At 37.4% G+C, this 16,466-nt stretch overlaps 1 protein-coding gene across 1 annotated transcript in view; it reads right to left on the reverse strand.

The window, feature by feature from the left end:
• KATNA1 (katanin catalytic subunit A1) overlaps positions 1–16,466 on the reverse strand; it is a 30,907-nt gene that overhangs the window by 3,213 nt on the left and 11,228 nt on the right. Inside the window, exons 4-7 of the mRNA XM_045544557.1 lie at positions 10,394–10,574; positions 6,839–6,960; positions 5,636–5,741; positions 4,592–4,750 (exon numbers count right to left, since the gene is read on the reverse strand). Coding sequence (XP_045400513.1) covers positions 4,592–4,750; positions 5,636–5,741; positions 6,839–6,960; positions 10,394–10,574 — 568 coding nt within the window. The remainder of the gene's footprint in view (positions 1–4,591; positions 4,751–5,635; positions 5,742–6,838; positions 6,961–10,393; positions 10,575–16,466) is intronic.

Consider the following 16,466-nt stretch of genomic DNA (forward strand, 5'->3'; position numbering starts at 1 on the left):
TAATAACAGGTACATTTTAATATTCTTAAGTAGTCAATTAGAAGAGTCTATTTACATATCCCAAGTTTTTTAAAACTGAGACAAAATTCACATAACATAAAATTCACCATTTTAAAGTATACAAATCAGTGTTAGTATATTCACAGTGTTGTGTAACCATCACCATTATCTAACTGCAGAACATTTTCATCACCCCAAAAGATAATCAATACTGCACTGCCCTCTGGTTCTTGGTAACCACCGATCTACTTTATGTCTTTATGAATTTGCCTGTTCTCAACAATTCATATAAATGGAACCATATAATATATGGCGTTTTGTGTCTGGCTTCTTTTGTTTAGCATCTTTTCAAGCCTCAGCTATATTACAGCATGTACAGTACTTCATTCCTTTTTAGGGCTGAATAATATCCTCCAAGTTTATTTTTCCACCGTAAATGCATTTCTTCCACAAAGTAACGGGGAAGATTAATTTGATCCATTAAATAACAGGTCTTAGTCAAGTATTAATCTAGTAAGTAGCTAAGACTGAACAGTATCACCCTTCTCTTGAGATTTAGGAAGCAATTTGTTACAGTAACTAAACAAGTTAGTTAATTTATTTATTTTTATTTTTTGAGATAAGAGTCTCACTCTGTTGCTTGGACTACAGCACCATGGTGTCAGCCTAGCTCACTGCAACCTCAAACTCCTGGGCTCAAGCAATCCTCCTGTCTCAGCCTCCTGAGTAGCTGGGATTACAGGCATGCACCACCATGGCCAGCTAGTTTTTTCTATTTTTAGTTGCTCAGGTAATTTTTTTTCTATTTTTAGTAGATGGGGTCTCGTTCTTGCTCAGGCTAGTCTTGAACTCCTGAGCTCAAGCGATCCTTCCACCTCGGCCTTCCAGAGTGAGTTTATTTTTTTACTTTAGAATTAACTGGGAATTTTACAAGTTACTTGTTAGGTTTTTAGGCCTAGCAGGATCCAGCAATTCAGATGTCCTCCAGAATCTGTGTCTCTGACTTTTGGCTCTCTTTTCCTCTGGGTTGGCTTTGATTGTAGGCCTGTACAGCAGATTTTTTTGTTTTGTTTGTTTGTTTTAAAGACAAGGTCTCACTAAGTTGCCAAGGCTGGGGTGCAGTAGCTATTCCAAGGCATGATCATAGTGTACTACAGCCTCAAACTCCTAGCCTCAAGAGATCCTCCCACCTCTGCCTCCTGAGTAGCTGGAACTACAGGTACACACCACCATGCCTGGCTTTCAATCCTTATTTTTATTATTATCCTTATGGTAATCCCAGAGAAATTAGCCTTCATATTGCTGTTGTGCCAGTGAAAGTCCAAAGATTAATATTTGGCCAGTTTTGAGTCATGTGCTCATACCTGAACTCGTCATTTTGGTCAAAGAATTGGAGTGATCTTATTGGCCAGGCCTAAATAATATCCTTGGAGCTCCAAGTAGAGTTGGCCTCTTTTGAAGTAGTGGAGTAAGAATGAAAGAAGAATGATTTGCAAATGAAAAAAAAGGCCTTTCTTAGGGCTGTGCAGGCAGAATCAATTGGTATCTACTACAGACCTCTCTATACAGTACCTTCCTGGCCAACCAAAAGTCAATTTTGCACGTGTCATATAGAAGCCCGACCATTCTATACACCTCAGTATTTGGGAAGAATCAGTCTAGTTGTTTTCGCTTGATATGGCAACAGATTGATATTTTAATTTTTGTTGATGTGTAGGGACTGCTGGTAGATGGTTCCTACCTAAAATTTCGATTGCAAATTTTCTTGGATGCTTTAATGATGATAAGTTCATTCTTTCCCTTCCATTTCTTGAAAAACAAGTACAAAAATTTTTACACATAGTACCTAAAACCTAAGTAATGACTCTTTATGAAAAATGAAACTATCCCTCTGGAGGAAACAGATGGCTTAGAATTCAAATTTTCAATCAGAAAAGAAGTAGGATTTAAAAATTTGGATTTTCCAAGTGAACAGACTAAGACTAAATCCATACTTAGGAGGCAGGGTGTTTCCAACCTCTTAGAGAATACTAGATTATAATAATTCAAAGAATTGACAGACCCAGTAAAATTGCATGTTTAAGTGTGTAATGTTCATTTGCCATTATGGACTTTTATTTTTAGAAAAATCTTTAAAATGCTGTTTATTCATCCAAATTCTATTTTCTAGAAATCTTGATCATCATTTTGGGCTTAAACTTTCTTATGGAGTGATTCTATATTGAATATTTGGTTTAAAAAATGATTAACAACAAACTTCTTGGGCCAGGTGCAGTGACTTATGCCTATAATCCTAGCACTCTGGGAGACTGAGGCGGGAAGACTGCTTGAGCACAGGAGCTCGAAACCAGTCTGAGCAAGAACGAGACCCCATCTCTACTAAAAACAGAAAAAATTCGCCAGGTGTGGTGGGGTATGCCTGTAGTCCCAGCTACTTGGGAGGATGAGGGAGGAGGATCACTTGAGCCCAGGAGTTTGAGGTTGTTGTGAGCTAGGCTGATGCCACTGCACTCTACCCAGAGTGACAGGTGAGACTCTGTCTCAAAAAAAAAGAAAAAATTCTTACATTAGGAAATACACCAAATAATTCTTAAACAATAACAGCAAATATTTATTGAGCCCTTATGAGTTAGGCTGTATATTAAGCATTTACATGTATTAGCTCCTCTCACTCTCCTAACGTTACAGGGGTGCATTCTATATTATTGTTCTCTTCTTTATAGATAAAGCAACTGAGAATCAAAAAAGGAGAGGAATTTGCCCACAGTTAAGCAACCAAGAAAGCGACTGAAGTGGATTTGAACCCAGGCCACCTGACTCTAAAGACTCTACATTTACCATTTATTCTATTTAGCTTACTTTTTTTAAAAAAAAAAAGGCCTAATTATGGCCTGGTGGCTCATGCCTGTAATCCCAGCATTTTGAGTGGCTAAGGCTGGAGGAGGATCACTCGACCCAGGAGTTCAAGACCAGCCTAGGCAACAAAATGAGACCTTGTCTCTATAAAAACAAACAAACAAACAAAAACACAAACTAACCAGACAACCAGACATGGCATGCACTTGTAGTCCCAGCTATTCAGGAGGCTGAGGCAGGAGGATCATTTGGGCCCAAGAGTTGGGGTTGCAGTGAGCTATGATCACACTAATGTATTCCTTGGGCAACAGAGTGAAATCATGTCTCAAAAAAATAAAGGCCTATTTATTCTGGAATATTGGCAATTTACTTTTGTTTCTTCTCAAGCAATGGGCAAACTACTTTTTCAAAATGATCTGACCAGGCACAGTGGCTCTTGCCTGTTATCCTCATGCTTTGGGAGGCCAAGGCAGGAGGATTGCTTGGAGCCAGGAGTTTGAGACTAGCCTGAGCAAGAGGAAGACCCCATCTGTACAAAAGAGATAGAAAAATTGGCCAAGCCTGGTGACATGCGCATGTAGTCCCAGCTACTTGGGAGGGAGGCTAAGGCAGGAGAATCACTTGAGCCTACAAATTTGAGGTTGCAGTGAGTATGATGATGTCACTGCACTCTAGCCCAGGTGACAGAGGGCAACCCTATTTCAAAAAAAAAGGGCAGCGAAATGATCTAAGAGGTTCTCCATTAGATTCCTATTGTGCTATGGACTATGAATAAGCCATTAAGAACCTTTTAAACTCTGCCTTATGGCAAATGAATTGTCATAGTTGAAGGAGAAAGAACATAGGAACTGAAACAGAAAAAAGCCTTTTCAAAAAATGGATAACCTGCACTCTAGCCCAGGCAACAGAGCGAGACTCTGTCTCAAAAAAAAAAAAAAAAGGATAACCTGAAATTGTGAAAGTTTTAGATTTCTTGTTTTATTTTGATCTGATATGAAAGATCTGATATGATGGCTTTTGTCCATTATGATCAAGAATTCATGTCTTTGTCGCTATCTACATAATGGCATAACTCTGTCCTAACACATTAGACATTTTCTAATATGTTTTAATGGCATAATACTGTCCTTCACTGTTCCTTAGAGGCAAGACTGATGTAATCAGTGAAGCTTAACAAAGTCTGAAGTTTAATAGGCTGTTGAATTCAATTAAACACTCTACCAGAACTTGTTGAATTGCATTTCTTCTACTGGTACTAAGACTTGTACACGTGGAAGAAAGAAAAGGAAACTCAAAGTAAGAAGCAAAGAACTTAATCCAAAGATCAGATCCTTAAACTGAAGGTATTTGGTGTAGTTAATAGACTGGAGGTGACTTAAGTTCCAGAACTACCTAAGATTCTCACCTTTTGGCACTGTTGATAAATACTGCATTTACCATATTATAACTAAGCCTATTGATTTAAAAAACATCATAATTTCAGATCCCTATAGCACATTAGTAATGCAGGTCCCATAATGTGAGCACACTCATCCACTAGCAGATATGGATCCACCTCTAGAGCAAAGCAGACAAAGAGAAACTCAAGTTAAAGGATACTAGCTTCCAGGATGCAGGAATCATACTCTGGGCAGAATGTCATCCTGCCTAGCTGTTCTATATACTGGAGAGAGCTACAACTCACTGTCTCTCTTTACAGAGGTAAAGAATCATTAGAGCTGTCTCAAACATTCACCATTTCAAACAGAAGACGAACAAGCTTCTCAGACTCTCCTCTGTATTTGGAGGTCAGAGTTGATGAAGAGACATTGAAGAATGTTGTCTTGCATTCTGTAGCCACTGCTTTAGCAAGGAGGGTCTTTCCCGTGCCAGGTGGGCCAACCATCAACACTCCCTGTTGAGAGATTAATAGCCTAAGGAAAGGATTTATCTGCCTTGTTCTAACTCATAAGAATTTCATTACTAAGTATAAAACTTTAACCAATTTATATATAATATTAAGACAAATAAAAGATAAGCAAAAGGATACTTTGTCACAAATTTACTCTGTCCATTACAAAAGGAAGATAACTACATTATTAAAAATTTGGAACTCAAAGATAGAAAAAGTAGTTTATAATATCAATACCCTAACAGAAGTACCATTAGCATCTGGATGTATTTCCTGCTAGTCCTTTTACTCAGACCAATTAGGTTTTTTGTTTTGTTTTGTTTTTACATAGTTTACTCAAAGTATGTCTATAATTCTGTATCTTATCACTTAACATTTAAAGGAGTTTTAAAACTAGTAATATATGCAGTTACCCATTAACACATTTTCCAAATCCAAGGAAGTTTTATTGACAGTCTCTTTTTAGATCAGCCCATGACTTTACAAAGTACTCACCAGATGCAGATATTTCTCAATTATTTCTTAAGAACAACCCCCAAAATATAGGTTACAAGTTATGCAGCATGACACATAAAATGGAGTATTTTTGCATTAGCTGGCTAGGTCATATTTACAAATACAAGCTAATTCTAAATAAGATAGATTCTCAATTCTAACTGCTATGAATTCAATTTTCCAAAGATCACATGATACCTATTTCTTATTTGGAAACTTTACAATAGCTTTTAGTTTAAACAAAATTCTGAATAGCACAACATATATTTTTTAATTTAAAAATTTCCTTACTCCACTTTCTCTCTCCACTTTTCCTAACATAGATAAATATTGGCTCTCTATAGCAACACGCTGCCATTCACTTTGCCAATGCCGTCCTGGTAATAAACTTACTTTCCATGGTCTCCTAATGCCCTTAAAGAATTCGGGCATCCACATTGGTAACACCACAGCTTCCTTAAGCAACTTTTTCGCTTCTACTAAATCAGCGATATCATCCCTGAAAGAGAAGATATTTTATCAACAGCTCCTTAGATTATATATTGAACTCTATGCAGTCATTCTTGAGAACCACTGGAAGCATAAGATTTTACCCCGCTGACAGAATGCTAAGCCTCTCTCTGGGCACCAGTGAGCTAACACACTGTGATGAGGCCTACCATGTCAACCAGGATATAAAAAGAACACCATATTGTTTTCAGTTTTTGGCAGTAATGGTTTTCAGATTGGCTCATGAGAATATAGGACCGCAGGTCCATTCTTAAGTGTTATCATGCCATCTCATTTTAAATTTCTGCTCTTATGAGGCTACGTCTGTAATGTCCATGATTTAGAAACAAAGAGCCCATTGGGGGGAAAAAAAGGCATAAAAACTAAAAAAGGGCACAAAGAACAGAAAGGCTGCAATACTGTTACTTTGCCTCCAGTTCTATTAAGAGGTAGACACCAAGGTTAAACAGTAAAACAGAGATTGCTATGGAGTCGCCCACAACCACTGGAACACCTATTACTACTACTGCTACACACAGCAATTTTTGTTAAGAAAATGTATTTTCATTGTATAAATATCAAATATCCCCCAAAATTTGTAATGTCACTCAAAACTACACCTAATAAACATTAAGGTTTTAACAGAAAATATATAACAGAATATTCCTAACTTTGTGGGAAAGTGGGCTTTCACAATTCATTGTGATAGGTTACAGATCTTTGACTAGATGTATAATAACATTAATAAAGTTGAGGACCACTGCTCTAATAGAAAACAGAAGCAACATTTATAGGATGCTATAGATAATAAGCAACAAATATACATAAAGATCACTGCCTTTTCACCATAACAGGATGCCCCCAAATGATGACATTTCTGTGATCTTATTCCCATTTTGTATATAAATTTTTATTAATTAAAATAATCTCAGACAAAAAAAAGGTACAGCCTGAACAAAGAAAAGTTTTTCATGATGTGTCATGCTCATGTTGTATATACTCTGGTTTTTCCCCAAGGACTGATCTTCAGTGCATACACACATTTGTTCCATTTTCTCTTCCAAAAAGTATCATTAGCACCAATTATTTTGTTGTGATATGACTTACCATCGAACATTGGGATTCTGGGAAATTATATCTCTTTCCAAAGCTTCTACTAGGTCCTTATCATATCCGGTACTATCAAATTTATTTGTCTCTGGCTCTGTAACTGCAGCAGGTGATTTATTCTACATTGGGAGAAAAAAACAAGAGCTTTTGATTGATTCAAAAACTGTATTTTGTTTCTGTGAGTAAGAAACAAAGATTGGGCTGGGTGAGGTGGCTCACACCTATAATCCTAGTACTGGGAGGCTGATGCAGGAGTACTGATTGAGCTAAGGAGTTCGAGACCAGCCTGAGCAAGAGCAAGACCCCCGCCTTTACTTAAAATAGAAAAATTAACAGGGCATTGTGGTATGTGCCTGTAGTCCCAGAAACTCAGGAGGCTGAATGAAGAGGATCGCTTGAGCCCAGGAGTTTGAGGTTGAAGTGAGCTACGGTGACACCACTGACCTCTACCCACAGTGACACAGTGAGATTTTGTCTCAAACAACAAAACAAAACAAAGATTGGACTCAACTGATATTATTTAAAAAGCTAATACACTAGTCCAAGCAACAAGGATAAAATCAAAGTCTCTAAGTCACTCTTCTATATCAATATCAGTTTCACACTCAGTTTTTATTTTTATAGAAAAGAGTGTGGCAAAAGTTATGAAACAAAAATAACAAAAATGACTAAGTAAATGAACTGGCTAGCATCAAAAAAATTAATACTGAGATTAACTATGGTCACTAGTTCAATGTTAGACATGTATGACATTTATCTCAATGCTTTAGAGGAGATAAGATTAAAGACCAATGGCTTATTTAGCCAAGACTATATGGCTCAATCTTTAACTACCTACTTAGTCCTCAACAATGCTCCTAACAACATCCTTTTTCACTATTGCCTCCACCCTCCAAAAGAGACATCTCAGTTCTTAGGTGAGATTCCTCTCATTCTCTGTGATGACAGTCATTAGGGCCATGGTTCCCAAACTGTATACCGAGGTACCCAGGGCATGACGGCAAACCTCGCAAGGCACTGCAGGATCATTTAAATGTTTGAGGGAAACATGGTGATATCTGTTGAACACTGTGTGAACTACCAGCTCAAGGTAGTTCACAATTCCTACTGCTATATTCCTTTTAAATAATGTCATATTTTTGTGAAACCGGGTTTTTGGAAGTTGCTATGATAAAAGACATAGTGAGAAAATCAATGTGGAAGAGGAATCAGGGTGGAACGTCCATTCCAACTACAAGGTTTGAGAAACTGCAGTGCCCAGCAGGTGTTAGGCTGTCAGGACATAAACAAGTTGTTTGAACCTAACTTCTTCATAAATGGATGGGTATTCTTTTTGGCCTAGAGGTGCTGTATAAAAATTACTGAGATTTTTATGGATTTTATGAGCAAAGAAAATTTATGAAGCTGTGCATTAGGATATATAATCATTTACTCTGTCATGTACTAGAATTGTTACCCAATCCCCATAACATTTTTGTTGCACATGATTCCTTTGTGAATTGGTGCTAATGCCATTGTTAATGTCTAGACTTACCATTATTTGTGATATTCAAAGTCTTAGCATCTGTGTCATGATTTCCACATTCAGCCTCCAACACTAACAAAAGATTCAGGGAAGGTACTATGTAACACTTAACAGAGGAGAAGGTAATCGTTTCTTCCAAGTATTTACAAAGTTGTTACTCATTTACAGATATTTAACAAGTATCTATTCTGTGCTAGCTAGCAGTTATGGGGAATAGAAAGAAGACACTGTCCCTGACTATCAGGAACATATAATGTAAGCTCAGGAAGACACAAATAAAAGGCACTTTCTATTAATAGTTCTCTTTCTTTTCTCCCATAGAACACAGTGCTGAGGGAATGTTTGCAGACAAAGCAAAACAAATTTAAGCTAGGACAAAAGGAGAAACAGTGCTATAATGGATCAGCCAAAGGGAGGTATGGAATTTCAAATGTTGACATACTTAATGGGGTTTTATTTAATTAGTTGAACTAGTACAATTTCTTTTATGTACACATCTATTCAATAATTTCCTCTAAGTGAAAATACTAACTAATAGGAGGTATAAAAAATAGTTAAGGGGTTAAAAAGAACCTACACTCCTTTTCTGATGCTCAAAACAAAGTTGCACAGATGGACCAATTAACCAGGAGATAAGTCCCTGGGTTTAAGACCAGGTGTTTTTTTGTTTTTTTTGAGACAGAGTCTCGCTCTGTTGCCCGGGCTAGAGTGCAGTGGCATCAGCCTAGCTCACAGTAACCTCAAACTCCTGGGCTCAAGCAATCCTGCTGCCTCAGCCTCCCGAGTAGCTGGGACTACAGGCATGCGCCACCACGCCCGGCTAATTTTTTCTCTCTATATATTTTTTAACTGTCCAAATAATTTCTTTCTATTTTTAGTAGAGACGGGGGGGGGGGGGTCTTGCTCTTGCTCAGGCTGGTCTCGAACTCCTGACCTCGAGGGATCCTCCCGCCTCAGCCTCCCAGAGTGCTAGGATTACAGGCGTGAGCCACCACTCCCGGCCAAGACCAGGTGTTTTTTTGTTCTGTTTTTGTTTTTGTTTTGAGATAGAGTCTCGCTCTGTCACCCCAGCTAGAATGCAGTGGCACCATCATATTTCACTGCAACCCAAAACTCCTGGGCTCAAGCAATCCTCCTGTCTCAGCCTCCTGAATAGCTAGGACTGCAGGAGCAATCCACCATGCCTGGCTAATTTTTCAATTTTTTGTAGAGACAAGCTGTTGCTATGTTGCTCAGGTTGGTCTTGAACTCCTGGCTTCAAGCAATCCTCCCGCCTTGGTCTTCCAAAGTGCTAAGATTAGAGGTGTAAACCACTGTGACTGGCCTAAAAAAGTTATTTTTAAAGCTAGCAAAATTATAAATACAAATCCATTGCTCACTTAAAACAGTTACTTAAAAATAACAACCAGGCTTTCACTTACAGGAAGATGGAGAAGACATACTTCTTTCCACTAAGTAGAACTAAAACCCTTAGGCATTATATAAAAAACAACTGCAAGACTCTGAAAGATATAGAGAAGGCAGTAGACTGGCTAAGGAACTCAGACAAGGTGTGAATTCCCTGGGGTTTCTTTTTTTTCCATATATCCAGACTTGGGGCTGAAGAATCCAGCAACCTGGAAACACAAATATGGACAAATAAAGCCCCAACAGAAGTCTGCTTTCTCTAGCCAAAGAATCAAGAAAGGGGTAGCTTAGCAAGATAGAATTTATTTTTTAAAATAATTTAAAGAGGCCTGGGACTACAGGCGCGTGCCACCACACCCAGCTAATTTTTTTTCTATTTTTGATAGAGACAGGGTGTCGCTGTTGCTCACGCTGGTCTCCAACTCTTGACCTCGAGCAATCATCTGGCCTTGGCTTCCCAGAGTGCTAGGATTACAGACATGAGCCACCGCATCCAGCCACAACTAGGGTTTTATTATAGCTCTAGCTAGTTGATGACTAAAACTTATTGAAAGTTGTATAGTCTTCATTTTTAAGGTTAATAAATAGCTTTTCATTTATGAAAATCAATTAACATTTACCTTTTCCTCTCTTCCTTTATTCTGTTCTTTCTTTTCACGATAACGAACAGCTTTCCCTCTGTCATTGTGAAGATTCTGTGCAGATGAACGGTGAACTCTGACAGCTGTACTTGGACGGTTACCATGTGGTTTAGGGTCACTGTATTGAGAAGATTGGCGTTTTCTAGGTCCTGGAGAGGGTCTAATCAAATAAAACATCATTAAAATCATAACTCCTGAAGTTGGTCCAAATATGGATGAACATACATTGTGTGTAAGTTAGAGTCTATGAACACAAGACAGGACTGAACAAACTTGAGGATGTTAAAGCCGAAGATATAAAATTTAAATTTAACATAGCTGTTGGTGTTGATTTAATGTGAGGACTACAGTATTGTTATATTACAGAAATAATGTAAGGGAAGCATTGGTCACTTCTACTTAGAAAGGAAACTTACTGTATATATCAAAGGTAAATGAAAAATTAGTCTGACTGTTGGAAATTGAAAAGAGCAATTATCAGAATAGAGTTTTATCAAAACAACCAGAATGCAATACAAGTGGTGTTCAATTCACATTTATTCACTGGTATATATGCAATTTGGTACCATTTTATTTATTAACAGAATATACAGGTTGAGTGTCCCCTATCCGAAATGTTGGAGACCAGAAGTGTTTTGGATTTTCAATTTTTTCTGATCTTGGAATATTTGCATACACATACCAGTTGAGCATCCCTAATCTGAAAATCCAAAATCTGAAATGCTCCAATGAACATTTTGAGTGTGACCTTTCAGTGTCATGTTGGCACTCAAAAAGTTTCAGCTTTTGGAGCATTTTGGATTTTTGGATTAGGGATGCTCAGCCTGCATCATAATTCTTGTGTTTTAATAAAATGTAATCATTTTCCCATTTTAAAAAACTGATATAAACACTAGCTACGGACAGTTACAAGAGCTCAGGTATGGTGCTTTATGTTTACATACATCACCCTCATTTCATCTTTATTTCTGTGGCAGAATTCAGACCTCTGAAACATGTATTACGCTCCTACTATGTTCCTAGATTTCGCTGGGTCATTTAAAAGGAGGAAGAGAAAAAAGGAAAGGAGTCCTATTCTCAGATAAATCACAGTACAGTTAAGCAGAAAGAAGAAAAAAAGATATGTAAAACTAGGCAAGAATACTAGAATGTGTGAAACAGACCTAGTGCTATGGCAATGGAAATGGCCTCATGAAGATAAAATAAACTAGGACTGGAAACACAGGAGTGGAACTAAAGAAGGGGGTGCAACTGGCGACAAGAAAATCAATGAAGAAATGCAAAGAAATAAAAATGAGCTTAATCTATGCAGAGGATTATAAAGACATTAGCCTAACAGAATGGTGAACATTAAGGGATGATACTGAACAGAAAAGGTGGTTCAGTAAGTAGAAGATTTGACTACTGGTTCAAGAGGCTTGGCTTTTCGCTAACTGCCAACAAGGATCCACTGAAAACGTTTTAGAAAGATTAGCCTAATACTGAACAAGATACACTGATAAAGAAAACACAGAAATCAGGAAGATGTTTTTAGGTTACAAATGTTATTGAGACATAAAATGAGGGCTTAGCTTAAGGCAGTAACAGCGAGAGGAATCCGAGAGACACACTATTAAAAAAGGCACTCCAGCTGGGTGTGGTGGCTCACATCTGTATTCCCAGAGCTTTGGGAAGCCAAGGTGGGAGGATTACTTGAGGCCAAGAGCTCAAGAACCACCTAGTCAACACAGTGAAACCCCATCTCTACAAAAAATTTAGAAGTTAGTGCACACCTATGGTCCTAGCCAACTCAGGAGGCTGAGGCAGGAGGATCACTTGAGCCCAGGAGCTCAAGGCTGTAGTGTATGATGATGCCACTGCACTCTAGCCTGGGCAACAGAGCAAGACCCTGTCTCTTAAAAAAAAAAAAAACACTCTTATATATGGAAAGTTCAGCATGAGAATTTGGAAGTGGAAGGATAATAAAGCCAAACCAATGTGTACGTGAAGCAATGATGGGGGTTCAGTTTAGATTTAAGAACTTGGATAGCCAAGCACAAATATTCCTGTAAGATATATATTTTTTCTTTACTAGAAAAACAATACAAAATAGACACTGAAATATAATAAAGTACAGTTGGCCTTCTGTATCTGTGGATTCCACATCCATGGATTTGACCAAGAGCCAATCAAAAATATTAAAAAAAAAAGGGAGAGCTGAGGCTGTAGTGAACATGTGTAGACGTTTTTTCTTTGCATTATTCCCTAAATATTACAGCATAACAACTATTTACTTAGCATTTACATTGTATTAGGTATTATAAGTAATCTAGAGATGATTTAAAGTATACAGGAGGATGTGCATAGGTTATATGCAAATACTAGATAAAAGGGATTTGAACATCTGTGGAATTTGGTATCTGCGAGGGTCCTGGAACCAAGCCCTCATAGTTACCAAGGGATGATTACATAAAGAATAAAAAAGTTGCCTGTAACTTTACTACCCAAAATTAACCATTTAGCATACTAGTCTATTTCTTATATTAATAGTTACCTTTCAATTAAACAAAATTGGAACATACACTCCTATACAATATACACTCCTATATTTTTCTCTCCTTATTGTATCATGAGACAATTCCTATATCATCACCTCATGAATGACTAGATGGCAATTACATGAAATGTGCCATTTCATCCACTTCTTACTGCTAGCCATTCATTCATTCAAAAAATAATTTACTGAACTCCTTCTATTGACAAGTGCTACTCTAGGTATTAGATATAAAATTAAAAATAAATTTAATAAAAACCCTTACTCTCATAGAAGTATTTGTGTGTGTGTGTGTGTGTGGGGTCGGAAATCAACGAAGAAATAAACAGTACATGGATGATGCTAAGTGCTATCAAGAAAAATAAAGAAGGGTAAGGGGATATAGGACGACGGAGGGTGGTATTTTATTGGGGCAGTCAGAGACAGCCTTTCTGAGGTTACAATTAAGTTGAGAGACCTGAACGAGTCAGCCGTTGAACACTGAGCTGAAGGAAAGGCTAGTGAAAGGACTGAAGCATTTGTGTGGTTGGCTTGTTCAGTGAGCCCACACAGCACAGTGCCTGAGGGACAGAGTTATAAGAACGTAGGTCACAGAGGCTGTAGAAACTAGATCTCATAGGGCCTTGAAAGATATGTGAAAACTTTAGGTTTTATTTTTTATTTATTTATGAGAAGATATTTTAGGGACATCAGCTGACTTTTAAAAGATGCTTTAAAAGAATCACATCTAGGGGCATTTAAGCTATTTCTAATGTATTCTTTATAGGCTTCAATGAACCTCCTGGTGCTCACGTTTTTTTTGTGCACAGCTCTAGAAAACCATACTGGATCAGATGAATCTGCTCTTTAAATGGGACTAAAATTTAGGTGATGACAAGATTAGTATTACCAACACAACTGAAGAAAGAATGACTCTCTTAAGCATGAGTATAAATGAAGACTAACAGAAAAATAAAGAGTCTTGAAAGAAATCCAGTTAAGGGAGCAAGTAAAATAAATTACAGGAAGAAACAGAAAGATGCAGCAAATAAAGTCAATCAGGAGAACTTACGAGTAATCCAGGACATTCAAAATCAGGAACAGAAAAAGCTACTGAAGAAAGCAAGAAGCAACAAGAAGACATTAACTTCCACTATGCCTGACAGAGAATTCTCCTTCCTCTGTTCGTGAGACTGAGGAGACCAAATACTTCACTAAATTCAGAATCAACTGATTTTTTACTGGGCATCTCTCTTCACTGGAAAGATCTTACAAATAACTGAGAGGAGTTATTGGGCTGTTATAGACTGAATGTTTGTGCCCCTGCCCAATTCATATGTTAAAGCCCCAACCCTCAATAGGACTATCTGGAGTAAGGAAGTAATTAAGGTTAAATGAGTACACAGGGTGAGGCCCTGATCTGATAGGATTAGTGTCCTATAAAAGACACCAGAGAGCCCATTCACTCTCTCTGCCATATGAGGATAGAGAGAGAAGGCAGCTGTCTGCCTTAGGAAAAGAGCCCACACCTGGAACCAAGTTGGCCACACCTTGATCTTAGACTTACTTCCTAGCCTTCAGAACTGTGAGAAACAAATTTCTGTCGTTTAAGCCACCCAGTCTACAATATTCTGTTATGGTAGCCCAAGCAGACTAATACAAGGACCAAGTGATGATTCTCCAGGAGGAAAGAAATGAGAAAGCAAGTAGAAGTAAAACATTAACAGGCAAGAAAAAAACAAAAAATAAAAATACAACTTGACTTATCTATTATTAGTTCTACTTCTGAAATTAAGAAAAAAATCTTAAATGTGGAAAAATAATCATAAATATGGAAAAAATATTCACTGCAGCTTTATTAATAATAACGAAAAAAGGGAAAACCACCAATAAGAGCATGGTTAATTATGTAGGTTAAGTACCGCTCAGGACAGTAGCAAATAACCCTTAAAAAGCAGCAGAGAAGGCCAGGCACAGTGACGCAGGCCTGTAATAATAGCACTTTGGGAGACTGAGGTGGGAGGATCACTTGAGCCAGGAGTTCAAGACCAGCCTGAGCAACATAGTGAGACCCTATCTCTATAAAAAATAGAAAAATTAGCTGGGCATGGTGGCACACACAGGCAGTCCCGGCTACTTAGGAGGCTAAGGCAGGAGGATCGCTTGAGCTGAGGAATTTGATGTTGTAGTGAGCCATGATGATGCCACTGCACTCTAGCCTGGGCAATAGAGCAAGACTCTATCTCAAAAAAATTAAATAAATAATGTTTAAAAAGCTGCAGAGAAAAAGGTTTAACATCACTTATTGATCATCAATGTTTACAACACAAAGAGCAAATTACTTGACCTATCTAAGCTTAAGTTTCCTCATCAGAAACGGGGGCTAAAAAAATTAGTACCTAACTTCTAAGGTTGTTTTGACAATTAAATAATATATGTAAAAGCAATTAACACAGTACCTGGCATATAGTAACTCTACAGTGATTGCTGCCTATTATTTTTCTTTAAAAAGCATACAGTGTTGTGAATTTTGGATATAGCGCAACTACTACTATGAAAATGAACAATGCATGGAAGATCAGAAGGAAATAAACTAGAATGACTGACTGATCGCCTACTTCTATGAATTTTTCTATTTTTTAATGAGCCTACTGTGCTTTTATTAATGAACTATTAAATATAGCAGAAAATATAATTTCTGTGAAAGTACTTATGAAGCAAGGGAAAAATTCAGTAAATACTTAAAAGATATCAGAAGTTCAAAACAGAACATTAGTACAGTATTTTTATCTGGATCTGAAGAAAATTAAAGTGGCAAAAAATCAATACCCATTAATTGCCCTTAAATCTCAGGAATATTTTGGTATGGGTCTTCTCAGTGTGACCCATGGACCACTTGTATCAGAATCACCTTCAGATTGCTAAGTTCCACCTGGTATCTATTATATCAGACTGTAAGTGACACCCTAGTTCCACATTTTTAATTAATGTCCCTAAGAGACTGTTCCATATGCTAGTTTGAGAAGGACTACTATGACAGAGAGTGCCAGCTTTGTAATGACTATTATAAAATGCAATATATCTGGGTTCAAATCCTAGCTCCATTGGTTATTAGCTTGGTAATACTGTGAAAAAGTTATCCAATTTCCCTACACCTCAGCCATCTTATCTGAAATACAGGGAAAATAAGACTCATTTGGAAGGCTTATTGTAAGCAATAAATGAAATAACACCTGTAGCCTAAAATAGTTCAGAACATTGTGGGTGCTCAGTATCCAGCACCTATGATTATAAAGTACAACCAAAAATCAAGAGTCACAATGATAGAATGTTAAAACTGAAAAACATCTGAGCAACATCCTAATGCAACCTGGAAGTCACAATGTTTTCTAGAAAGCCATGATAGATTCAATATTTAAACGTACAATGCAAAATAGGAAATCTGTTCTGTCAGTGAAATAGTAACGTCCACGTGCACACTTGTCAGTTAAAAAATATGCAGTGAAACTAAGCACAATTGGCTATTTATAGCATTTCAGT

Source organism: Lemur catta, chromosome 2 (genome assembly GCF_020740605.2).
Source record: "Lemur catta isolate mLemCat1 chromosome 2, mLemCat1.pri, whole genome shotgun sequence".
NCBI classification, from domain to species: domain Eukaryota; kingdom Metazoa; phylum Chordata; class Mammalia; order Primates; family Lemuridae; genus Lemur; species Lemur catta.